Source organism: Aotus nancymaae, unplaced genomic scaffold, assembly GCF_030222135.1.
Source record: "Aotus nancymaae isolate 86718 unplaced genomic scaffold, 86718_ANA_hifiasm-v0.15.2.pri h1tg000033l, whole genome shotgun sequence".
NCBI lineage: Eukaryota > Metazoa > Chordata > Mammalia > Primates > Aotidae > Aotus > Aotus nancymaae.
In genome coordinates this window covers 25,257,960-25,285,158 of record NW_026988447.1, presented here as the reverse complement: position 1 = coordinate 25,285,158, position 27,199 = coordinate 25,257,960, and the positions used below count along the sequence as shown (strand labels likewise).

Here is a 27,199-nt window from a genome sequence, read left to right as displayed (position 1 = left end):
CAACCTTTTGTTAGAGGTTAATGTGGATAGCAAGGTACCATTCATCAAGAAAATAGGAGAAAGACCCTGAAGGCATTTGAAAGAACTTTGAGGCTGCCCCTGCTGTCCCAGCCCCAGAGTTCTAGGATGGTAGAATGGTTTTGGGTGCCAGACTCTGCCTGGTTGCTCTCCATGGACTTACTGCCCAGGGCTGCCTTGGGACTTGGCTCCCTACATTCTGGCACAGCACTCTTTAGCCACCCCGACTATGGCTTAAGCGGTCCCAGGTGCAGCTTGACCCACTGTTTCACAAGATACAGGTGGTAAGCTTGTTGAAATTCATGTGGTGTTAAGTCTGCAGTCTCACAGAATACAAGAGCTCTGGGGCATGGCTTCATCCATCTTGATTTCGAAAGATGATGCTTACCTCTTTGGGGCACAGGCAGAGACTTTGCACAGGGGCAGAACCACCACAGAGAGCCCCCAACAGGGCAGTGCCTAGTGGAGCCAAGGAAATGGGGTTGCCACTGAAACCCTAGAATTATAGTTGACAATGTACAACTGCAGTCTGGAAAAGCTTCAGGCATGAGACTCCAACCCGAGAGCTGAAGCATAGGCTGAGCCTAGGAAAGCTATGGGAGCTGAGCCGCCTGAGGCTTTGGAGGTCCAACCCAACCCAGTGTGCCCAGGATGGAGAATATGGAGTGAAAGGAAATTATTCTTCAGCTTTAAGATTTAATATTGTTCTTCCTGTTGGGTTTTGGACTTGCTTCAAATGAGTTATCCCTCTTTTCTTGCCTATTTCCCCATTTTAGAATGGGATTGTCTATTCTATGCCTTCGCACATTGTATTTTGGAAGCAGATATCTCATTTGGATTTCACAGGCTCGTGGTTGCAGAATATTTGCCTTCAGGATGAAGTCTCACCCATATTTGATTTAGATAAGACTCTGGATTTTGAATTAATACTAGAGTGACTTTTGAACCTACTAGGATGGAATGAATACATTTTGCATTGTATGAAGGACATGAATTTGGCAGAGAGGGGAGGGGAGGGGCGGAATGCTATGGTTTGAATGTCTCACCAAAATTCAGGTTGACATTTAATTGTGATTATAACCATGTTAAGATATGGGATATTTAACAGGTAATTAGGCACCTCTTAGGCTCTTTCATTAGACAGAGCCCTCATGAATGGATTAATGCAGCTATAGAAGGAGTAAGTTGGTTATTGCATGAGTGGGCTCCTTATAAAAGGGTGATTTGGGCTCAATTTTCTGTCTGTCTCGTGTGACCCTTAGCAGAGGTCAGTGCCATGTTCATGTACTTCCCAGCCTCCAGTGAGTCAAATGAACTTGTGTCCCTTATAAATTAAGTCTGTGGTATACTCTAGCAGCAGAAAATGGATTCAGGCAACAAGGAGAGCTATAAAATACTTCTTTTCAGCTACACTGGCTTTCATTATCATTATTTGGTTAGATGCTTTTGAGGACATTTTCTGTTGCATTCCTCCATGTTTGGCAACCACACTCTATTGTGGAGTATTCTGGCTAAGCACTCAGTCTTCTTTTACTTATGCCAGCAGGATGTAGTTGAGCAGGGTAGTGAAAATCCACTGTGACATTGCAAAGACTCACTGCTATAGGAGACCAGGAGTGAAATTCTCATTGTTTATAAATGTAGCTTTGTAAGTCCTAATCAAAAATTGTCACCCTCAACATTACTCAATCCCAAGTCAATATTATTGCTCTTGAAAAATGTGGATTTGGGGATACCACAACTAAAAAGGATGTAGGAAATTTAAGAGGCTTTGGATGAAATGATGAAGGTAACTCTAAAGTTTTATAAAAAAAATGAAGCACTGAGATAATATAGGAAAGGGGAATAATTATAAAGTGAGAATAAAAAGGAAGGCTTGCTTTAAATAAACCAATCAACTAGTGATTTAGATCGTATGTAACAGAAAGATTAGATTTGATATGTTCTTGTGGACAAAAAGGTATTCCTATTGAATATACCTTTATATCTCTCTTAATACCTAAATAAGTGTTAGCTTTTTCTTTTTATGAGTTATACATAATATATTTTAAAGCAGCCATTTTCATATTTCAGAAACATCTGATAAGTGTAATAATTTAATTCTTTGAGTTTGTGGAACTTAATTCAATGAATATTTATGTCATGGGTTGTGGCAGATTTTGATTTTTTGTGGAAGAGGTCAACACATACATACTATTTTAAAAGGCAGCAAAAATAATTGTGTTTTTGTATTTTTTGGTTATAAATTGCTTTTAATTTCATGTATTTCAATTTAGGAATGTTTAATCTTCACATTCTTCACTTGATTTGAGTGAGGAAAATAAAATTTTCTTGGTTATGAAATTCTCAAGTGATTAACAATGATTTCTTTAAAAGACTGAAGATGCATATTCAGTGGTTGTAGAAATGGCTACTGCTGTTGTAAACTAGATTAACAATCAGTGCTTCTACAAATCTAAGTATTTGCTTTTACTTTTTACTAGTATGACTCTGGAACTTTTCAATTCAGGGACATAATATAATAGAAAAGTTTTGCAAAGGCTTTGTAATCAGACAAACCTGGTCTCCAATCCTGGCTATCATGTGCTTGCTATGGGCCTGGAGCAGCTTACTCAAATGCAACTAACCTTCTTCCATAGGATTATTGTAAAGATTAAATACGATGCATCTGTTCAGTAACTAATAGAGTGCCTATTAAAAGGTAGATGTTCAATAAATATTAATTCCCTTCTTTTCTTTTTCTCACTAGTCCACTTGTGTTTTTAATGGATCATCATTTACCCTGGATTGTATTGTAGGAGGCATCGTGGATGGATGGCTGCTGGAAACCCCTTGCCATAGCCAGCTCTTCTTCAATACTTAAGGATTTACTGTGGTTTTGAGTAATGAGAATTTCGGTAAGAAAAATATAAATTAAAATAGCATATGGAATTTCCCTAAAAGGTTATTTGAATCTCACATTATTTGCAATAAGTTACAGGGTTATTCTCTAAAGATCTTTGGATATCATAGATGGCTATACACATTTGGATTGTTCTTATTTTGAAAGTAAATAAAACAGGTTTTTTAAAACTGTATGATGATCTTAATAGGCGCTTCTTGTCATTATAAATGTGTTATTTCACTTATCCCACTCTTTTGTGTTCTCTAAATGTCTTTGTACTCACTAAATTGTGTAGTCTTAGAGAGCAGGGTCTGGGTATCATTCATTTTTTCAGTGTAAACTAAAGGAAGCATGAACACTTAGTGGGTAAGGTGGCAGTTAACACTGCTTTCTGAAACTATAAAAGCTTTGACAACACAAAAGATACAGGTAAAAGTATAAAACTCTGGTAAGTTCTAGCATAAATGATTTTCCTAAATCACCAAGAAAAAATATTATATAGTCACTCTCAAGATAGAGTGGAGTATCTGTAGTTGGTTCCATTTTATCCAATATTTCGCAAATAAAAATAATTCATTTTCATATATTTACATTAAGTTAATATAATTAGTGCATGTCTGTTAGTAATGCCTGTTATTAACCTGTGCTGTATACAATATTATGGCCTATTAAAAAAGAGAGAAGGATAAGGAGGAGGTCAAAGATAATATAAAAACATTAAGTGGTGACATTGATATATATGTAAATGAACAATATGTCAACTTCGTTAAATTATCTTTGACATGCATCTGCAGAAATATCTGTTAAAGAATTTTGTGCATAAGAGACAGAGCTGGAGATAGGAGAGAAAGCAAAAAAAAAGATAAATTCTAGTTTTATTATTTTTGATAAGGACGATTAATTTTGTATGAGAAACATACATCTTTAGACCTAAAAATATGTTAACATGTTATTTTAAACCTCACTTTTTAACTAAAAACTTTAACCGTTTGTTTATGATTATGTTTTTCAGAAACCACATTTGAGAAGTATTTCCATTCAGTGCTACTTGTGTTTACTTCTAAACAGTCATTTTCTAACTGAGGCTGGCATTCATGTCTTCATTTTGGGGTAATTTTATCTTTAGGCATAAATAATATGTTCATGATCATGACGATTGGCCTTGGATATCTTACCCATTAAGTTAGTTTATGTTCAGTTTGCTTATATCTCTAGGTACTCAGTATTTGGGGGATAGAAGGCAGACTGTAGAGATTCAGAGGAAGTTTGGTAAACACCTAACTGAGCATTTCTATGTTGTTGTAATTGTCCAAAAGAGCATTATAGCCCTCAGAGAAATTGGGCCTTGTGATATTTAATTGAATGTGGAAGTATATCACTTACTGATAGACTACAAGTTTTCTATGGCAATTAATAGTAGATATTTACAATTTGCTTATGTTGCTTTTTTATCTGTCCCTGACACTGACTCCTCCTATCCCTTGATCCTTATCCTAGTTCAGTTTAAAACATTTCTTTCTTTTGTTTTTTCCTTCTAATAAAATTCATATGTTTCCATGACTATTAACTTTTTTCTTCTCTCTTAGATGCAGCTAATATACCCAGTTGGCCCAAAGCACCTAACCTATAGTTATATAATCTGACTCTCAGTTCAGTTTAACTCTACTAATGCTTTCATGGTATTGGGGACCATAGATTTGTGCAGGTAATTCTTCATCATAAGATAGATTAGTTTGACTATCATGCTTCTGTGTAAGGTCCACTCAGGAAGTGAGTGATTATTTTTCCTCAAGCTCTAAGAATCATTCCAATGTTACTTGGTCAGAGTAAGTGTATTTTGCCTGGACATAAATTTTATTTATTTTTTTAAATATATTTTTTATTGCACTTTAGGTTCTGGGGTACATGTGCAGAACATGCGGGATTATTGAATAAGTACATACATGGCAATGTGCTTTGCTGCCGCCATCCCCCCGTCACCTATATCTGGCATTTCTCTTCATGTTATCCCTCCTTAGCCTTCCTACCCCCTGCTGTCCCTCCCCTAGTACCCCCCAACAGACCCAAGTGTGTGATGCTCCCCTCCTTGTGTCCATGTGTTCTCATTGTTCAATGCCCACCTATGAGTGAGAACCTGTGGTGTTTGATTTAATGTTCTTGTGTCAGTTTGCCGAAAATGATGGTTTCCAGATTCATCCATGTCCCTACAAAGGACACAAACTCATCAATTTTTATGGCTGAATAGTATCCCATGGTGTATGTGTGCCACAGTTTCCTTGTCCAGTCTATCACTGATAGGCATTTGGGTTGGTACCAGGTCTTTGCTATTGTAAACAGTGCCATGATGAACATACATTTGTATGTGTCTTTATAATGGAACAATTTATAATCCTTTGGATATATACCCAGTAATGGGATTGCTGGGTCAACTGGAATTTCTATTTCTAGGTCCTTGAAGAATAGCCACACTGTCTGCCACAATGGTTGAACTGATTTACACTCCCACCAACAGTGTAAAAGTGTTCCTATTTCTCCACATCCTCTCCAGCATCTGTTGTCTCCAGATTTTTTAAGGGTTCCCATTCTAACTGGCATGAGATGGTATCTCAATGTGGTTTTGATTTGCATTTCTCTAATTACCAGTGATGATGAGCATTTTTTCATATATTTATTGGCCTCATATATGTCTTCTTTTGAAAAGTATCTGTTCATGTCCTTCACCCACTTTTGAATAGGTTTGTTTGTTTTTTTCTTGTAAATCTGTTTTAGTTCTTTGTAGATTCTGGATATTAGCCCTTTGTCAGATGAGCAGATTGCAAAATTTTTTTCCCATTCTATTGGTTGCTGGTTCACTCTAATGATTGTTTCTTTTGCTGTGCAGAAGCTTTGGAGTTTAATTAGATCCCATTTGCCTATTTTGGCTTTTGTTGCCAGTGCTTTTGGTGTTTTAGTCATGAAGTTCTTGCCTGTGCCTATGTCCTGAATGGTTTTGCCTAGGTTTTCTTCTAGGGTTTTTATGGTATTAGGTCTTATGGTTAAGTCTTTAAATGATCTGGAGTTAATTTTAGTGTAAAGTGTCAGGAAAGGGTCCAGTTTCTGCTTTCGGCACTACTCGCCAGTTTTCCCAACACCATTTATTAAACAGGGAATCCTTTCCCCATTGCTTGTTTTTGTCAGGTTTGTCAAAGATCAGATGTTTGTAGATGTGTGGCATTGCTTACAAGGCCTCTGTTCTGTTCCATTGGTCTATTTCTCTGTTTTGGTACCAGTACCATGCTGTTTTGATTATTGTAGCCTTGTATTATAGTTTGAAGTCAGGTAGCATGATGCCTCCAGCTTTGTTCTTTTTGCTCAGAATTGTCTTGGCTAGGCAGGCTCTCTTTTGGTTCAATATGAAGTTTAAGGTGTTTTTTTCCAGTTCTGTGAAGAGGGTCATAGGTAGCTTGATGGGGATACCATTGACTCTATAAATTACTTTGGGCAGTATGGCCATTTTCACAATACTGATTCTTTCTAACTATGAGAATGGAATGTTTTTCCATCTGTTTGTGTTCTCTCTTATTTCCTTGAGCAGTGGTTTGTAGTTCTCCTTGAAGCGGTCCTTCACATCCTTTGTTAGTTGTATTCCTAGATATTTTATTCTCTTTGCAGCAATTGTGAATGGCAGTTCGTTCTTGATTTGGCTCTCTTTAAATCTGTTATTGGTGTGTAGGAATGCTTGTGATTTCTCATATTAATTTTGTATCCTGAGACTTTGCTGAAGTTGCTTATCAGTTTACAGAGATTTGGGGCTGAGATGATGAGGTCTTCTAAATATACAATCATGTTGTCTGCAAATAGAAACAATTTGACCTCCTCCTTTCTTAATTGAATACCCTTTATTTCTTTTTCTTGCCTGATTGCTCTGGGTAGAACTTCCAATACTATATTGAATAGGAGTGGTGAGAGAAGGCATCCTTGTTTAGTGCCAGATTTGAAAGGGAATGCTTCCACTTTTTGCCCATTCAGTATGATATTTGCTGTGGGTTTGTTGTAAATAGCTTTTATTATGTTGAGATACGTTCTGTGGAGACTTAGTTTATTGAGAGTTTTTAGCATAAAGGGCTGTTGAATTTTGTCAAAGGCCTTCTCTGCCTCTATTGAGATAATCATGTGATTTTTGTCTTTGGGTCTGTTTATGTGGTGGATTACGTTTATAGACTTATGTATGTTGAACCAGCCTTGCATCTCTGGGATGAAGCCTACTTCATCATGATGGATAAGCTTTTTGATGTGCTGTTGCAGTCAGTTTATCAGTATTTTATTGAAGATCGTTGTGGCTATGTTCATCATGGATATTGGCCTGAAGTTTCTTTTTTTGTTGAGTCTCTGCCAGGTTTTGGTATCAGGATGATGTTTGTCTCATAAAATGATTTAGGAAGGATTCCTTCTTTTTGGATTGTTTGGAATAGTTTCAGAAGGAGTCGTACCAGCTCCTCTTTGTATGTCTGGTAGAATTGGGGTGTGAACCCATCTGGACCTGGGCTTTTTTTGGGTAGTAGGCTCTTAATTGCTGCCTCGACTTCAGACCTTGTTATTGGTCTATTCAGGGTTTCGACTTCTTCCTGGTTTAGGCTTGGGAGGGTTCAAGTGTCCAGGAATTTATCAATTTCTTCCAGGTTTACTGGTTTATGTGCATAGAGTTGCTTGTAGTAATTTCTGATGTTGGTTTGTATTTCTGTGGAATCAGTGATGATATCCCCTTTATCGTTTTTTATTGCATCTATTTGATTCTTCTCTCTTTTGTTTTTTATTAATCTGGCTAGTGGTCTGTCTATTTTGTTGATCTTTTCAAAACACCAGTTCCTAGATTTATTGATTTTTTGAAGGGTTTTTTGTGTCTCTGTCTCCTTCAGTTCTGCTCTGATCTTAGTTATTTCTTGTCTTCTGCTAGCTTTTGAGTTTTTTTTTTTATCTTGCTCCTCTAGCTCTTTCAATTTTGATGATAGGGTGTCAATTTTAGATCTTTCCTGTTTTCTCATGTGGGCATTTATTGCTATAAATTTCCCTCTAAACACTGCTTTAAATGTGTCCCAGAGATTCTGGTATGTTGTGTCTTTGTTCTCATTGGTTTCAGAGAACATCTTTATTTCTGCCTTCATTTCACTGTTTATCCAGTCAACATTCAAGAGCCAGTTGTTCGTTTTCCATGAAGTTGTGTGGTTCTGAGAATGATGAAGCCATCATTCTCAGCAAAATGACACAAGAACAGAAAATCAAACACTGCATGTTCTCACTCATTGGCAGGTGTTGAACAATGAGAACACATGGACAGAGGGAGGGGAGCATCACACACTGGGGTCTATTGTGGGGAGACTAGTGGAGGGACAGCTGGGGGTGGGGAGTTTTGGGAGGGATAACATGGGAAGAGATGCCAGATATAGGTGACGAGGGGATGGATGCAGCAAACCACATTGTCATGTGTGTACCTATGCAACAGTCCTGCATGTTCTGCACAGGTGCCCCAGAACCTAAAGTACAATTAAAAAATATATACTATATATATGTATGTATGTGTGTGTGTGTATATATATATGTATATAATCATTTATTGAGCATTGCCACACATTTGGCACTGTTTCTTTGTCATTGTGGTAAATTGACCTAGTTTATTTTCAAGTATGCATCCAATTAGGCTGTTCTCTAATTCAGGTTTGTCAAGCCTCAAGTCACCATAAAATGTCAAAATTGTACTATATGCTCAGTGTGTATGTTCAGCTACAAGGCTGTTGAATGCACAGAGGCAAGGATAACAATGATTTTTTTCACTGGTCAGAGTAAAAAATTGTTGATTGCTCTTTTGCTTATAGTATTCATCAAGATGAATAAGCTCCTTCAATATGCTTTGCTCTATGGTTTTTCTTTCAGCTGTTTCAGTGCAGGGCTTCCTAAAACAGAAGCCAACTGGGTGGATGTAATAAGTGATTTGAGAAGAATTCAAGATCTTATTCAAGTGAGTACTCATTTTTTCCATAAAATAGCTGGTATAATCGCTATGGAGTATGTCTCTCTCTATGTTTTTCTGTCAGTCTCAAGGAAACCACACTTGAAACAGTAATATTTTTATAGAAATTTATGATCTTATGAAGCTCCAAAAGAATTCTTTTCCTTACTGTTTTAGAATCTAATTATCTTTTAAAACATAATTTATAAGAAGCCCAGCCTGGTAATTTCTAGTCTGCACAGGTGAGGGATTCTCTTCCTCTTTCTGGAGAAACCAGATATCTTGGCACCTGCAGAGGGAATGGCTTGACCCAGGGAAGAGCTGTTGCTTGTGTACTAAAATCCCTCTTCTCCTACCTAGAGAAAACAGGTGACCAACCTAAGGAAGTGCTCTTAACATAGCGGGTAATACCAGCTTCAGTGGAAGTCTCAATGGCACCAAGCATACCAAAATAGCACCCCAAAGTTTTGAAAACTAAATTGTCATTGGAATCACAGCATTAAAAAGTAGGTTAGAACTTGCATACTAAATTCAAACGGGCTGACTGCACGTTAAAACAGAAGATTTAAATAGGACCAGAGTGTCCTAACATAATAGACACAAAGCCAAGAGAGAATTGAAAATCATCCATTGTATCAAGAAGTAGGAAAGTTACAATTTGAATGAGAAAATATAATCAACAGACTACAAAATTGAAATGGATCAGATGTTGGAATTGTCTGACATGGATTTGAAAGCAGACATTGTAAAAAGTGCTTCAAAAAGCAATTACAAATGCCCTTGAAGCAAATGAAAAACAATATGCCTTAACAAAGAAATAGAAGATATGAAAGGAACCATGTAGAAATTATAGAACTGAAAATATAACTAAAATACAAAACAAACTGTAAAGGCTCATTAACGGACTGAATAACAGAGGAATGATAGTTAATTTGACAACAGAATACTAGAGAGACAACTGACTTTGAAAAAAAAAAGCATCAGTGATCTGGAGGACACTAACAAAAGATCCAGCATTCCTATGGTCAGCATCATAGAAGAGTACGATAATACACCAAGTAAGAGAGAGAGATTGGCTGAGTTGACAACAGAAAAAAACCCATTTATGCTATCTGTAAGCAGTTCACATCTAGTATAATGACATATATAGGTTGAAATTTTAAAAAACAGATAAAGATATATACCATACTATAATGGGTTGAATAGTGCCCCCCAAATTTCACATCCACTTCAACCTTAAAATGTGATCTTATTTTGAAATAATATCTTTGCAAATATAATTAATGAAATTAAGATGAGATCATACTAGAGTGGAGTGGGCCTGAAATCCAATGACTAGTATCTTTATTAGAAAAGGAAAGGACACAGAAGAACTCACTGGAAAGAAAGCCATGTGAAGACAGGGGAAAAGATCAGAGTGATGCAACTATAAGCCAAGGAAAGCCAGGGATTGCCAGGATCCACCATAACCTTGGGAAAGCCAAGAAAGGATTCTTTTCTAGAGCCCTCAGAAAGAACGTGGCCCTACCAACACCTTGACTTCAGACTTGCAGTCTCCAAAACTGTAAATGAATAAATTTATGTTGTTTTAAACCACCCACTTTGTGGTAGTTTGTTACAGCAGCTCTAGACTGATATACATGCATACATTAATTGTAAAAAGCAGAAGTGGCTATATTAACATCAGATAAAGTAGACTTCACAGAAAATAAAGTTACTTGAATCAAGAGGGTCATTACATAATGATAAAAAATAAATCCATGAGGAAAACATAACGTTCTTAAATATATGCACATCAAACAACAAAGCCTCAAAATTTGTGAAGCAAAAAATTAATAGGGCTAAAGGAAAAATAGAAAAACTCACAATTATACTTGAGAACTTTGCCATCTCCCCCTCAGTAACTAATAGAAATACTAGACAGAAAATCAGAAAGGGTATAAACATATAGCATAACCAACCAACAGGATCGAATTTAATACATAGAGCACTATACACAACAACAGCAGAATATACTTTCTTTAATCAAGACTGAATATATCCTGAGCCATAAAGCAAACTTTAAAATTTTTTCAGAACTTAAACCATGCAGAATTTGTTCTCAAACCAAAATGGAATCTAAGCAGAAATCAAGAAATTAAATACAATGGGCAAATTTCCAAATGCTTGGAAATTAAATACTATACCTCTATATAATCCATGGGTCAAATAATAAATCTCAAAAGATATTCAAAATACACAGAATGAAAAAAATTAAATACAGCATATCAAGATATGTGCAATGCAGCTGATGCAATACTGATAGAGACATTTTAAAAATCAAATGATTACATTAGAAAAAAGGGAGAATTATCAAATCAAAAATCTAAGTTACCACTTCAAGAAACTAGAAGAAGTAGAGCAAAATAAATTCAACACAAGCAGACCAAATAAAATGTTAAATATAAGAGCAGAAGTTAATGAAATTGAAATCAAGAAAACAATAGAAAAAATAATGAAACATAAAACCAGTTATTTGAAAAACAAACAAAATTGTTATATCCTTAATAAGACTGACAAAAGTAAAAAGAGAAAAGACACAAATCTAAGGAATGAAATTTGGGGCTATCAGTACAGAATCTGCAGTCATTCAAAGGATAATAAGAAAAACTATGAGCAATTTTACGCTCACAGATCTGACAACTTAGAGGAAATGGACCAATTCTTCAGAAACCACAAACTACCAACACATAATGAAGATAAAATAGACAATCTAAACACTCCTATAATCACTAAATACATTGAATTCATCATACACAGGCTTCCAAACAGAAATCTCCAAGCCTGCTGGTTACACTGAAACATTCTACCAAATATTTAGAGAGGCATTAACAATTATAGTCTCTTCTAGAAAACAGAAGAGGAAGGAAGGTTTTCCAGCTGGTTTTAGGAGGCCAGTATTACTCTGATGCTAAACCCAGATAAAGGCATTACTAAAAAAGAGAACGACAAAAAATATCTCCCGTTAACTTAGATATTAAAATCCTCAATAAAATATTAACAAATCAAATTCAGCACTGTATAAAAAGAATTATACACTATGATTGAGTGAGATGTATTTCAGGCATGCAAGTCTTGCTCAATTATTTGAAAATCAACCAATGTAATCTACCCTATCAACAGGCTAAAGAAGAAAATCATATGTAGAAAAGGTATCTGATAAAATGCCTCTTATGGGCTTAACCGTGCCACTCCCTATGCCCCTGGATTTAATGTTGAGGTACTAATTGCCAGTATCTCAAAATGTGACTGTATTTTGAGATAAGGTCAGTTAAAATGAGGTCATTAGGGCAGGTTCTAATCCAATATGACTGGTATCTTTAGAAAAACAGATAAGGATATAGATACACAGAGATGGGAAACCATGTGAAGACACTGGGAGAAAATGGCCATCTATCTATCAGCCAAGTAGAGAGCACACCAGAGAAACCAAACCTGCTGGTCCCCTGATTTCAGACCTCTAGCCTCCCGAATTGTGAGAAAATAAAGTTATATTATTTATGTTACCCAGTCTGTGGTACTTCTTATGGCAGCCCTAGCAGACTGATATAATGCCTATTGAAGATAAAATTTCTTAACAAAGTAGGTGTGGAGAACTGTCTCAAGTTGATACAAAACATGTACAAAAAACCTAGAGCTACCATACTTAATGGCGAGTGCAAGACTGCATGCTTTTCTAGTAGGACTGGAAACTAGACAAGGATATCTTCTCTCACCACTTTTACTTACCATAATTGTCTTAGTATTTTTGTTGCTTAGAATACCTGAAATGGGTAATTTATAAGAAAGGAATTTATGTCTTATGGTTATGAGACTGAAAAGTGCAAGGTTGAAGAGCCACATTGGTGAGGGCCTTCCTGTTGACGGGGGCTCTTTGGAGTCCAGAGGTGATGCAGAACATTACATGGTGAGGGGCTGAGTGTTATAATGTGCTAGCTCAGGTATCTCTTCCTCTTCTTATAAAACTACCAGTTCCCCTTCCTTGATAACCCATTGATACTTTAATCCATGAGTGGACTACTCTGTTGAAAAGAGCAGAGCCCTTGTGACTTAATCACCTTTTAAAGCCCCACATGTCAATACTGCCGCATTGGGGATTAAGTTTCAACATGAATTTTGGAGGGGACATTCAAACCATGACAATAATATTGGAAGTTTGGCCAAATTATGAAACAGGAGAGAGAAAAAAAATGTATGAGGAAAAAACAAAGAAATAAAAGGAATGCAGATTGGAAAGGAAAATTATACATCACCCCAAACTTTTTGGAGAGAAAGAACTAAAAATGGGTATATTTTGTTTAGAAAACAATGCAAATTAAAACCACAATGAGATATTATTACATGCAGCTATAAGCATGTACAAAATAAAAGGATAGTGATGATGCTAAGTAAATATAAATACACAAGGATGATAACGCTGGCAAGGATGTGGAGAATCTGGATCATTTCTACATTACTGACGATGATGTAAAATGATACAGCGACTCTATGGAATAGTTTGGCAGCATCCTATAAAACAAAACATGCATTTGCCGTGCAATCCACCTATTGTACTCTTAGACATTCATCCTGGACAAATGAAAACTTTTGTGCACACAAATATGTACATGAATATTCATTGAGGTTTTTTCATAACTGCCAAAAACCAGAAACAAATTTGCTTCAGTTGGTGAAAACTGTGGTATAACATTTCAGGCAATACTACAGAGCAATAAAAAGATGCAAACTCGTCATACCCACAAGTTGGGTGGCTCTCCAGGGTATTGATGTGTGAAAAAAGCCAGTCTTCATAAACAAACTGTGATACATCCATAAAATAGAATATCATCCAGTGATAAAAAGAAATAAGCTATCAAGCCATGAAAATAAATGGAGAAATCTTTAAAGCCATATTGTTAAGTGAAAGATGTGGACACCGATCTGAAAAGGCTTCACACTGTATAATCCCAACTATGACATTTTGAAAAAGGCCGAACTACGGAGACAATAAAAAGATCAGTGGCTGCCAGGGGTTCAGAGGGAGGGAGAGATGGCTAGGCAGAGCACAAGTGACTTTTAAAGCAGTGAAAATATTAATATATGATGAGGGATGACATTATATGTTTGTCAAGACCTATAAAACATACAACACAAATAATGAGCCCTAATATCTTATACACTTAAGACCGCAGACTTCATAATAATGTACCAATAGTGACTCATCAATTTCAACACACACACCACACTAATACAAGATATTAAGAATAGGGGAAACTGGGGTTGAGGACAAAGGGGTGTATAAGTCTCTGTACTTTCTGCTAGTTTTTCTGTAAACCTAAATGGCTCATAAGAACATCTGTCAATTCTTTTAAAAGCTAATTTCAGAAGGTTACATACTATTCGAGTCCATTTACATAATATTCTTGAAATGACAAAATTATAGGAATGGAGAACAGAGAAGTGGTTGCCAGAAGTTAGAGAGATTGGGTGGTGATGAGGTATGTATGAGGAGAAAGGTGAGTTTGGTTATGAAAGAATAGCTGGAGAATCCTTGTGGTGATGGAACTATTTTGTATCTTAACTGTGGTGGTGGTGATGTGAATCTATGCAAGTGATAAAATTGCATAAAACTTCACACATATGCATGCACACACACCGTGGCACTTAAAACTTGTGAAATCTGAACAAGGTAAGTGCATTGTATTCAAGTCAATTTTTTGATTCTAATACTGTACTGTGGTTATGCAAGATATCACCACGGGGGGAAGCTTGTTGAAGGGTACACAAGATCTCTCTGTATTTACTCTTACAAGTTCAGTAGGTTGTTCTCATTATATTTAAAGCAGGGCATAGTCTAATTTTACTGAATGGATGAATAAATGAAGGAATACACCCATGTGCCCAGCATTTGTAATATTCCTTAACCCCAACAGCCACTGCTTAGGGTTGAAAGGCAAATACTGTCATTATATCATCAATAATAAAACTGAGCTTCAGAAATGTTTAGTAATTTCCAAGGCTTTTAATACTGTCTAATTTTCTTTCCTTTCAGTCTATACATATTGATGCTACTTTATATACGGAAAGTGATGTTCATGTGAGTATACTTTTTTTCAAAGTTGCTATTGGTCTAGTTATCAAAGTTTTTAAAAGTATATTTTTATAACAACTAAAACATGTAGTTTTTAAATCTAACTTTTGGTGTGTTTCTATGATATATTATCAATGAGTTTCATTAGTGATTGTTGAGGTGGTACTTGAGGACAGAGAGCTACATAAATGCTATTTTTGTAATGATGCCAAATCAAAATATTTTAAGTCTTTTCTATCAATGTCAAAAAAAATACATTATACATTTTTGTGATGCAGTTGCATCATGATGCAATTAGATGCAAAAATCAGGTTAACTGATTCAATTTAAGAGCAGCTGACATATCAGTTATTTACAGTGCTGGAATTTATCACTATCTGCAATCATATTTTCTATAAATTGCTTAAAGTCATCTATGTTCTGCATTTTACATGGTTCTCTACATTTGTCAGAAAAAGATTCTGACTGATTACTCTCTTTGTGAGAAAAGAAACATAATCCATGAAACTTATCAGAATTCAAACGTGATCTTGAACTTGTTTTATCAATACAGTGACGTTTTCTAAGGCATGTAGGATTTGTCATGCTGGTAGTGGTCCTTCCTTTGGGATTGTTACTTAAACCAGGAAATGAATCCCCAACTTCACTTCAGGGTAAACAAACTCTACGTCCTCTCTCCATTATTCCTCAATTAGAACTTCTCTTACATAGATGACTTTCTAAACATTGGAAAGAAGCCATAGCCAGAAACTAGAAAAAAGATATTCACCAACTGATTGCGTCATGCTTCTGCACAAAGAAATTGTCCCCCTCCTCTGGCTTCAGCGTGTTTTCTGTTTTCCTTTGCATTTTTTGTAAAATGGAAAGTAGTCAATTAACCACCAAATTCAGCATCCTGAGATTGCTGTTTTGCAAGAAGATAATTTTGCAACCCATGAGTTATAGAAACAACCTTAGATTCAAATTTAGATTTTAAAACTGACTCCACCACATTTTCTTTGTGTTACCTTGGAAATTACTAAACATTTCTGAAGCTCAGTTTTATTATTGCTGATATAATGACAGTATTTGCCTTTCAACCCTAAGCAGTGGCTGTCGGGGTTAAGGAATATTACAAGTGCTGGGCACATGGGTGTATTCCTTCATTTATTCATCCATTCAGTAAGCATTTGTGAAGAGGCATTGGGGGGACACAGTCAAATAATGGTCAAATCCCCAGATATCCCTTAAGTGTTTCCTTTAAGTTCTTGTTAAAGTAAATGTTGTGGAAAATGTATTTTTGTGGTTCCTAAGAGATTCTTTTCTGATTTGGTCACCCTATGAGTGGACACTAGTCCTGCTTTGATTTTTGTAATAAATTTATTGGAATTACTTTTCTACCTATGGAACTTTGGAACTTGAAAGAATAGTGAAATTAGCAGCTACCACTATTTAAAATGTTAACAACACAATTTGTTTCTAAAGATTCTTACAGATGCACTGTCTATATTGATGCTTTCAGAGTCTAAGGCCAGTATTATTACCCTTTACACAGGGGAAATCTGCTCAGTGAGAAAAATTGGCCACAATTTCCACATTTTCTAGTTTCATGTTATTCTGTTCAATATTGCCATCCTTCTTGATTGTGTCTTGGTTTGTTTTGGTATTGATTTTAAAGCCAAAAGAAAAAAAAGCTGCCTCCTATGTAAAATTTCTTAAGGATATTGTGCATCTTTATGAAATATTTGGATTGACTTTTTAAAAATCAAAATTACATCAGTGTGAAAATGAATAATCAGAAAAAAATTTAATTGTTCTTTATAACTTTTATTTTTAGCCCAGGTGCAAAGTAACAGCAATGAAGTGCTTTCTCTTGGAGTTACAAGTTATTTCACTTGAGTCCAACAATACGAATATTAATGATACAGTAGAAAATCTTCTCATCCTAGCAAACAGAAGTTTATCTTCTAATGGGGTGAGTTTTCCAATAGTTGCTCAGAGTTGCATCTTATATTTTGGGTCTGATTTGGTGAAGTCAGTCATGGACAAGAAGATCCCCCTAAGGGGCACTCAGGAGAAGGAGCTCTGTTTCAGTGGAGTGACATCCAAACGTGGCACCATCTCCAGCATGCACACAATGCTAAACTGTTCAATGATTTATTCAGTAGACAGACATTTACAGAATAAAGCCGGAGAGTGTGCTTCAGTGCTAGAATTGTAACTGTGAGCCAGACAAACAGGTTATTGACCTCAAGGTGTTTATTTTCAGGTGCAGTGGATAGACATTAATCTCATTACATACTCAAGTGTCTAACATCGATAATCATAACTCACATTTATTGGGTTATTACTGTGTGCCAGACACTATTATTTGAGCTTTAAATTGATAATTCATTTAATCCTCATGATAAATCTGTGAGATAGTTATCTTTATTTTTATTTGACTGTTGAAGAAATTGTAGCACTGAGAGCTTGGATCACTCACTCCAGTTCATGCACCTGGTAAAATGGGGGGGGTCACAATTTTTACCCAAGTAGTCTGTCTGCAGAGTCTATAATCTCATGAGAAGATAAGTGCTTTAAAAGGATAACAATGAAAATATTAACAATTCGAGTATAATCTGGGACTTCCCAGGCAACTTGAGCAGTAGAGGGTTCCAGGAGAGCAAATTCAGGTACTCCTATAATAGTCTGGGGAATAGCTGTGCAAAGGCCCTGAAGTGCAAAGAATTATGGCTTTCATGACAAAACACCAGTGGCCAAAGCAAGGTAGAGAGAATGCAGTTTTGCAACAAAGAAGTCATAATCAAATTAGTTCATTGCAAAAATACTTTTTAGCCCTCAAGAAACAGTATGAAAAAAATACCCATAATCCCTGCTGTTAAAGAGGGAAGAAACAGAAGTAAATCAATCACTCAGCACATGAGTAATAAGTTAGTTAGTTATTAAGTCCAGCGATGAGAAAGGAGGTGGGGTAGGGGGGCTAGGCTTCCAATTTAAGGTAGGCTCAACTAATAAGCTGTCGTTTGACAAAGATGTGAGGGAATGAGCCTTAAGGGTATCTAAGGACATATGTTCAGGCAGAGACAACTGAAAGTGCAAAGGCCCTGAGCTTGTGTGGGTGAACACCATGACTTTTCTCTAAAAATACAAGGCTGCTTTAGGTCTTTGCTTCAATGTCACCTTCTCAGTGATGTTACCTATTTACAGGTGCAATCTCTTCCTTATTTGAGCACTCCCTGTCCCTTTCTCTGCATGTCCCATATCTGGCGTATGATATATTTTACCCAATGGGTTTACCTGTTTTTCCCTACTAGAATGTCAGCTTAAAAGGGACAAGTGTCTTTGTTTTTTATTAGTACTGGATCCAAATTCCCAGAACAGTGTCTCAAGTATTTTTAATACTTTGTATATTTATGAAATGAACTGATTAAGGTTTATAATACTCTTATGCTGTTATCTCCATCTTATTGGTGGAGTGAGCCATGCAACAAATAATTCATGGCAAAATAAATGATGAGCTCTTTAATATGAATGTTGATAGTCACCCTCATCATGACAGAGTGTGACATACATGCTGGAACGTGTGGGCAGGACTGCACAGCCAGAAGACGTGGATGTAAAGAATTTCAGTTGATTATGTCAGTTGAGATGAGTCAATATCTCTGTCTTCCTATCTGACATGATTATTTTCAGGATCAAATAGGACAGCATTTTATGAAATGTGACAGTGCTTGGCATAGAGGATGTGCTTGATAAATGTTGGTGATTCTGAATTCCAAATAGTTAATGGATATAAAATCTAATTTTTATTTTTGATGGCACAGGTTCAGATGACCTCAAAAACTTTATTCTTAATTGCTGTATTTGGAGTATTCTAGTTATCCATGAGACTGTGTTTGAATTACAACCATTTGTAGTATTCACCTAAATGGCTCAATTCAACCAGTGGGTGATTACGATGTGTCAGACCCTGTGCTAAATGTTAGGGAAACAAACATACTGGCTTTGCACATCTGGTACACAGCTTAGAGAATAGTATTACAGCATAAAAAGAGCAAAAGTTCAGCATATGAATAGAATACATGAGATGTTGTGAGAGAGGTCTGAACAAGGGGTTCTGAGATGTAAATATAGGATGTTGAGTCCAGCCCTGGGAGCTCAGGACTTCAGAGAAGCCTCCCTAAAAGAGTACCTGAGTAATCTTAAGTGCGAGTAGCAGCAGCTAAAATAGGAAAGAATGTAACAGAGAGAAAAGCAAAGGCAGAGAGACATCTAATAGCATGCTGTGCATGTCAAGGAAAGCCAGGCGCTTGCTCAGTATTCCTAGAGCATAACATTGAGGCACTGGGGATATGTGAAATAAATAGGTAAGGAACAGCTCATGAAGAGCCTGCGTGCTATGCAGAGAGGCATGGACTTTATGCTAGAAGCAGATGCTAAGAAACCATTGAGGGGCTCTAAGCAGGAAGCAGGAAGTCCATGGTCCAATAGACACAGCTTATTTTTCTCAATGTCCTTAACCCATTATTGAAAAAATAAACCCATATCAAATCTCCCGGTTCTTTTTTCTCATAGTTCATGCTAATGTACTTTTAATTTGCTGACACTTTCATATCTCAAGAACTGACCATATGGTTCAAATGGTATGATATTCCCATGAACATATATTTAATCTAATTATAAATTGCCAATTTAATCCTTTCTTTATATTTTACAGAATATTACAGAATCTGGATGTAAAGAATGTGAGGAATTGGAGGAAAAAAATATTAAAGAATTTTTGCAGAGTTTTGTACATATTGTCCAAATGTTCATCTACACTTCTTGATTGCAACTGATTCTTTTTAAAGTGTTTCTGTTATTAACAAACACCACCCTGCTGCTTAGACATAACAAAACACTCGGCATTTCAAATGTGCTGTCAAAACAAGATTTTTGGTCAAGAAGATGATCGGATCTTGGATCAGATGAAGTCTTAGAAATGAAGGCATAAAAATGTCATTGAGTAATATATAGTGACTATGAACTTCTCTCAGATGTACTTTACTCATTTGTTTTTAATTTATTATTGAAATTGTACATATTTGTGGAATAATGTAAAATGTTGAATAAAAATGTATACAAGTGTTATCATTTGAAGTTGCACTGATATTTTTCCTCTTATAGCAAAACAGAGAGCATTTGCTTAAGGGTGATAGTCGAATTATGTATCGGTGGGGCTGGGTACCAATGCTGCAGGTCAACGGCTATGTTGTTATGCTCCTGCCAGTGTGGCACCACTGACTGCCAGCTCTCATTGACTTCCTTACAAAGCAAAGCAACCAGAGGAAGAATTTGCTATCAATAAGCAAAAGAAGAACTATGTGTGAACCCTCTTCTTTACACTGTAATTTAGGTATTGATATATAAAGCAACTGTTATGAACTAAATTGCAATACCCAGCATATAATGTGCATCAGTAAATCTTGGTAGTGATGGGAATAATAAACTTCTACTGATGGGTAGAATGGTGTGCAAGCTTGTCCAACCCATGGACTGTGGGCTGCGTGCAACCCAGAACGACTTTGAATGCTGCCCAGCAGAATTTTGTAAATTTTCATAAATCTCATTTTTAGCTCCTCAGCTATAATTAGTGATAGTGTATTTAAAGTATGGCCCAAGACAATTCTTCTTCTTCCAGTGTGGCCCAGGGAAACCAAAAGATTGGATAACCCTGATATCGAAAACTAATAGTGACAGTGTTTGTATTTTGTGCTTTCCCAAGTACAGGTATTTTATATTTTATTTTCACGAGTTTTTACATATTTTTCATATTACTTCCTTATCATATATGTGGTTTTCGAATATTTCTTCCCTTCTGGAAGTTGTCTCTTTACTCTGATGATTGATTTTTGTTTGTTTGTTTTTTAGCTCATGTCATCTCATTTGTCTATTTTTGCTTTTCTTGCTGTTGGGATCACAGCCAGAAAATCATCACCCAGTACAACAACACAGAGCTGTTCTCCATTTTTTTTCTTGTAGTTTTATGGCTTCAAGCTTTACATTGAAGTCTTTAATTCATTTTGAGTTGATTTTTGTATACGGTGTCAAAAAAGAGCCTAATATCATTCTTGTGTTTGTGGATATAGTTTTCTCAACATGACTTATTGAAGAAACTGTCATGTCTCCATTTTGTTTTCTTAACTCTTTTGTCAAAATTCAGTTAGTATAAATGTGTGGATTTATTTCTGGGCACATTACTTTGTTTCATTTGTCCGTATGTTTGTTTCTATACAAGTATCATATTGTTTTAATCACTTTAGCTTTGTAGCATATTTTGAAGTTAGGTAATATGATACCTTCAGCTTTGTTCTTTTTGCTCAAGATTGCTTTGACTGAGATTTTTGGTGAAAACTTTTTGTATAAGAGGAGCTAATTATTCTCAGTAAGAAAAATGAGGTAGAGGAAGTCACAGGAGCATGCTGATAGCGCTCTGCTGAGTGATGACAGAGTACGGTTAAAACATGGGAAGTGAATAGAGGCAAGGTGGGTGTGCCTGGGTAGAGAAAGAGAAAGTTTTTGAGGCACAATTATATTACATATAATCAGGGACTCAGGAAGTTTGGCTATACATTGGCTTGGAAGAGATAAAAGTTAGTATGCTTAGAGGGAGGAGAAGAAAGAAGCAACATTTTTTAATAAGTGACAGATAAGAGCCTAAAGGTAAGGCTAGAATGTCAATGTGATGGTTGCACATGACAAGCACCATCTTTTCAAGAATTTTAAAGATCATGGTTATCAGCCACATTCAATTTTTAACAAAGGCAAAGCCCTCAATGTGTCTATGAATTCTGATAAGGACACACCAGGTTGATGGTAACAACAATAATCATCTTACATGGTTTTTAAAGTTCACAAAGTACTTTTATCTACATTATTTTATTTGGTAAGGGTTTTGTCCCTCATGGGTAAAGACAAGAAGAAATGCAGATCCTGGGAAACAATTTTTCATATCACTGACATATAAAAATTTAAAAAAAGACACCACCTAAAATTTTATCCAAGCTCAGCTGTCTATTTTTCTATGCCTTATTGCCTTTTATATTTCTTTTCAAATGAGCCTGAGTATAATACTTATTGTGGAAAATTATCTGTTGTTCAAGAAATCAAAATAAAGTTCAGCATGTATTTTTATTTCACATTTTGATTATTTTTTCTTCACACAGTTCTACACTGGTGTTTTGTTTGCTTTGCCCAGATGGAAAATGTATCATAAAGTTTATCCAGTCTGAATTAATGATCTTTTTATAGTAAAAGAAAATCCTTTTCTTTTGACAAGTAAGATATTTGTGCTTTATTTATGAATAAATAATGGCAGCTATTTTATACAGCATTATTAATAGCAATGTTTTAAACATCTCATCTGAAAAGAAATCCACTCTTCGATACAATGTAAGCTCTTGGTGTTCCAGACTTCATCAAACAAATGAAAATCATGGACTTGTTATCCATGCTACAGCAGAATAAGAAAAATATCATGCTTTCTGCGAGACACTCAATTCAAAATAGCAAACATAAGGCAATACTCTATTGTCTTTGCTCATCATTTGTTCCTGATTTTTCAGTACTTCACAAATTAAGAGTCTGCAGACCAGCAGTGCCTCTCTCCCTGGAAACAGAAAGTTAACATTCAGCCACAGACTTCATCTAAATGGCCACAATGATGCCACTCCCTGCTTTTCCATTGAATGGCTTTTTTGATAGATGATATGGCCATTACAAAAGGGATTTTTTTTCTTTAGTAACAAAGAGTATGGGCCAGGTGTGGTGGCTCATGCCTGTAATCCGAGCATTTTGGGAGGCCGAGGTGGTAGGATCACCTGAGGTCAGGAGTTCGAGACCAGCCTGGTCAATATGATGAAACCCTATCTCTACTAAAAATACAAAAATTAGCTGGGTGTGGTGGCGGGCACCTGTAATCCCAGCTACTCTGGAAGCTGAGACAGGAGAATCACTTGAACCCGGGAGGCGGAGGTTGCAGAGAGTGAAGATTGTACCATTGCACTCCAGCCTGAGCAACAAGAGTGAAACTTTGTCTCAAAAAAAGAAAAAAAAAACAGTATGTTTGCAAAGCAGAGGTACCCTTTTCCCTCATGGACAGGTCTTTGTAACTCTCAGCCAGAAAAGGCAAGATGAAGCATAACCCCTTGTCACCATGATGAGATTACAATTATCTGGAGTATGTCATTGGGGTTCAGAGGTTCCCTATTTGAAGGAACTTTATTTCTCTTATATAATGCCACTGTTTCTCAACAGTGCAAACTAGTTTTTAAAGATTTATTTTTCTTTTTAGTAATCTATAATTTTACTTAAAATAACAAAGATAAAATATGTTCAAAGGAATACATATTTACAAGTGTTGGCACCAAGGTCTGGCAGTGGAACTCCCAGGAGCAGGCTTCAAGGAAATGCATTGTTTGTACAGAATTTAGAAACAATAATGAAACTGACTAAACGTCTGTCTGCCTTTATGATGACTATGTCAGCAATTACTATGTATAAACAATACCCACAATAAAACACTCTACTCTAAAAAAATTTCTTTGGTCTAAATTTTAAACAATTGCTCAGGTTTCAGTTGTTCTTAATAGCATACATATAATCTTCTAACTAGCACATATTTATTATGTTTCCTTTAAGAAAATTGTACTCTACGTGGATGTTATTTTACAGACCTTGGTTACACAGGTAGCCCATCAACTCTAATGGACTCAATTGACAGTGACTTCTAGAGTTCAGACTTCTTCACACCAGCTTTGGGCACAGATGGCTCTATTTTGACTGGTCTGGTTCTACATAGCCTTGTGCTTAAACAGGTTGAAATAAGCAATGATGGCCTAGTGATGGTAAAGATGAAGAAACTGAATGTTACTTCGATTTTGTTATTCTCTGTGACTGCTTGGGATTTTGATTTGTGTTTCACATGTGAAATGGTGAGAAAGAGAGAGCAAACTCTGAGATGCAATGGTTTAGCATACTCAAACTTTATTTTACAAAAAAAATAGTTTAGTGAATGTAATTAGTATCTTTAACTTTGAAATTTGTTCTTTTTAAATTGTTTCTTGTTTTAAAATTAAAAAAGCAAGAATGTAAAATATTACATCAGTGGTATAACTTAGTAGTTGTCTAAATTGCATCTTTTGCAGATATTTTAGTGTTACTAAATTTCTTTACTAGTTACTAGTTATTTACATAAAATATTATTTTATCAGATTCCTACTGAAGGATACAAGTCTAAACTGTTATGTTGACATAAATAATTTAAATAGTTGTGCTTTCTGTTCTCCATACACTTGTAAGAACTTAAAATTTTTGCACTAATAGTACAACTGGTTCATAATTATTCTCAATTTGGTAAAGAAATTTACATGGGGAATCCATATCAACATGCAACTATATTGATGGTGAGGAAAAGAGGAAGAAGAAGGAAGTGTTAGCAACATTAGGAATCATAAATTACTGTACACATACATTCTTCCAAGTCTGAACCAAAAAGAAATTGAATCCCTGAACAGACCAATAATGAGCTACAAAATTGAATTAATAGCCTACCAACCAAAGGAAAAAAAAAAAGCCAGGACCAGACAGATTCACAGCTGAATTCTATCAGATGTACAAAGAAGAACTGATGCCATTCTTACTGAAGCTATTCTGAAAAACAGACAGACTCCTCCTCAGATCATTCTATGAGGCCAACATCATCCTGATACTAAAACCTAGCAAAGACTCAACAAAAAAAGGAAACTTCAGGCCAGTATCCTTAATGAACATGGGTGTGAAAATCCTCAACAAAATACTAGGAAGCCAAATCTAGCAGCACATCAAGAAGCTAATCCATCACAATCAAGTAGGCTTTATCCCTCGAATGTAAGGTTGGTTCAACATAAGCAAATCAGTAAATATGATTTATCACATAAACAGAACTAAGGACAAAACCATAGGATTATCTCAATCTATGCAGAAAAGGCTTTCGATAAAATTCAACATCTCTTCATGTTAAAAACTCTCAATACACTAGGCATTGAGGAACATACTTCAAATAATAAGAGCCATCTATGACAAACTAACAGCCAACAACACACTGAATAAGCAAAAGATAAAAGCATTTCCCTTGAAAACTGGAACAAGACAAGGATATCTACTCTCAACACTCTTATTTAACATAGTATTGGAAGTCCTGGCCAGGGCAAACAGGCAAGGGAAAGAAATGAAAGGAATCCTAATGGGAAGAGAGGAAGTAAAAGTATCCCTGTTTGCAGATGACATGATTCTATATCTAAAACATCCCATAATCTCTGTCCAAAAGCTCCTGGAACCGGTAAACAACTTCAACAGATTGTCAGGATACAAAATTAACGTACAAAAATCTGTATCATTCCTATATGCTAATAGCACCCAAGCTGAGAGTCAAATCAGGAATGCAGTCCCATTCATAATTGCCATGAAAAGATAAAATACCTAGGCATACTAGCCAAGATGTGAAAGATCTCTACAAAGAAAATTACAAAACACTGCTCAAAGAAATCAGAGGTGACATGAACAAATGGGAGAACATTCTATTCTCATGAATAGGAAGAATCAATATCATTAAAATGACCATATTTCCCAAAGCAATTTAGAGACTCAATGCTATTCATATCAAAAAACCAATGACATTCTTCACAGAGCTAAAAGACAAAAAAATCTCTTCTAAAATTCATAATATACAACCAAAAAAGAACCCGAATAGCCAAGGCAATCCTAAGCAAAAAGAAGGAATCACATTGCCTGACCTCAAACTGTACTACAACACTACAGTAACCAGAACAGCTTGGTACTGGCAAAGAAGCAGACGTATAGACCAATAGAACAGAATAGAGAGCCCAGAAATAAAGCCACACACCTACAACCACCTGATCTTTTTATTATGATTATTATACTTTAAGTTCTGGGGTACATGTGCAGAGCATGCAGGTCTGTTGCATAGGTATACACATGCTATGGTGGTTTGTTGCATCCATCACCCAGTCATCTACATGAGGTATTTCTCCTAATGATATCCCACCCCTATTCCTCACCCCGTGACAGGCCCCAGTGTGTGATGCTCCCCTTCCTGTGTCCATGTGTTCTCATTGTTCAACTCTCACTTACAATGAGAACATGTGTTGTTTCAAGCATTTGATCTTTAACAAAGCTGGCAAAAAGAAGAATGGAGAAAGGACTCTCTATTCAATAAATGGTGCTGGAATAACTGGCTACTCATATACAGAAGATTGAAACTGGACCCCTTTCTTATACTATATACAAAATTTAACTCAAGATAGATTAAAGATTTAAATGTAAAACCTAAAACTATAAAAACCTTCTAATGTAACCTATGAAATAGTAATACCATTTTGGACTGGCAACAATTTCATGATAAAAATGTCAAAAGCAATTGCAAGAAAAGCAAAAAATTGGACCAATGGAATCTAATTAAACTAAAGAGCTTCTGCACAGCAAAAAAAAAACAAACAAATAACAACAACAACAAACCCTATCAACAAACAGGCAACCTATAGAATGAGAGAAAATATTTGCCAACTATACATCTGACAAAGGTCTAATATCCAGAATCTACAAGGAACTTAAAGAAATTTATAAGAAAAAAACAAATAATCCCTTTAAAAAGTGAGCAAAGCACATGAAGAGACACTTTTCAAAAGAAGACATGCATGCTGCCAACAAACATATGAAAAAATGCTCAACATCAGTAATCATTAGAGAAATGCAAACTAAAACCACAGTGAGATACCATCTCACACCAGTCAGAATGGCTATTATTAAAACCTCAAAAAATAACACATGCTGGCAAAGTTGTAGAGAAAAGGGAACACTTACACACTGTTGGTGGGAGTTAAACCATTATAAAAAGCAGTGTGATGAACTCTCAATGAGCTAAAAGCAGAACTACCATTGAACCCAGAAATTCTACTACTAGGTATATACCTAGAGGAATATAAATCATTCTACCATGAAGACGCATGCACACATATGTTCATTGCAGAACTATCCACAATATCAAAGATGTGATGGTCAACCTAAATGCCTTTCAGCAGTATACTAGTTAAAGAAAATGTGATACATATACACCATGGAATACTATGCAGCCATAAAGAAGAATAAGGTCATGTCCTTTGCAGGAACATAGATAGAGCTGGAAGCC

The 27,199-nt window shown here is 35.9% G+C and overlaps 1 protein-coding gene across 8 annotated transcripts in view; it reads left to right on the top strand.

Moving 5' to 3' along the window:
- IL15 (interleukin 15) overlaps positions 1–20,106 on the top strand; it is a 104,469-nt gene extending 84,363 nt beyond the window's left edge. For 4 of the 8 annotated variants that reach the window (XM_064383851.1, XM_064383852.1, XM_021666721.2 and 1 more), the window contains 6 exons: positions 2,768–2,915; positions 3,915–4,012; positions 8,810–8,894; positions 14,956–15,000; positions 16,811–16,948; positions 19,694–20,106. In XM_064383851.1, the coding sequence (XP_064239921.1) occupies positions 2,904–2,915; positions 3,915–4,012; positions 8,810–8,894; positions 14,956–15,000; positions 16,811–16,948; positions 19,694–19,804 (489 nt within the window). In that variant the 5' untranslated portion in view covers positions 2,768–2,903 and the 3' untranslated portion in view covers positions 19,805–20,106. Of the gene's footprint in view, positions 1–1,046; positions 2,916–3,914; positions 4,013–4,488; positions 4,608–8,809; positions 8,895–14,955; positions 15,001–16,810; positions 16,949–19,693 lie in introns of those variants that run through there. The other 4 variants (XM_064383854.1, XM_064383853.1, XM_021666723.2 and 1 more) reach the window with 3 other exon arrangements.
- Positions 20,107–27,199: the final 7,093 nt, after the last annotated feature.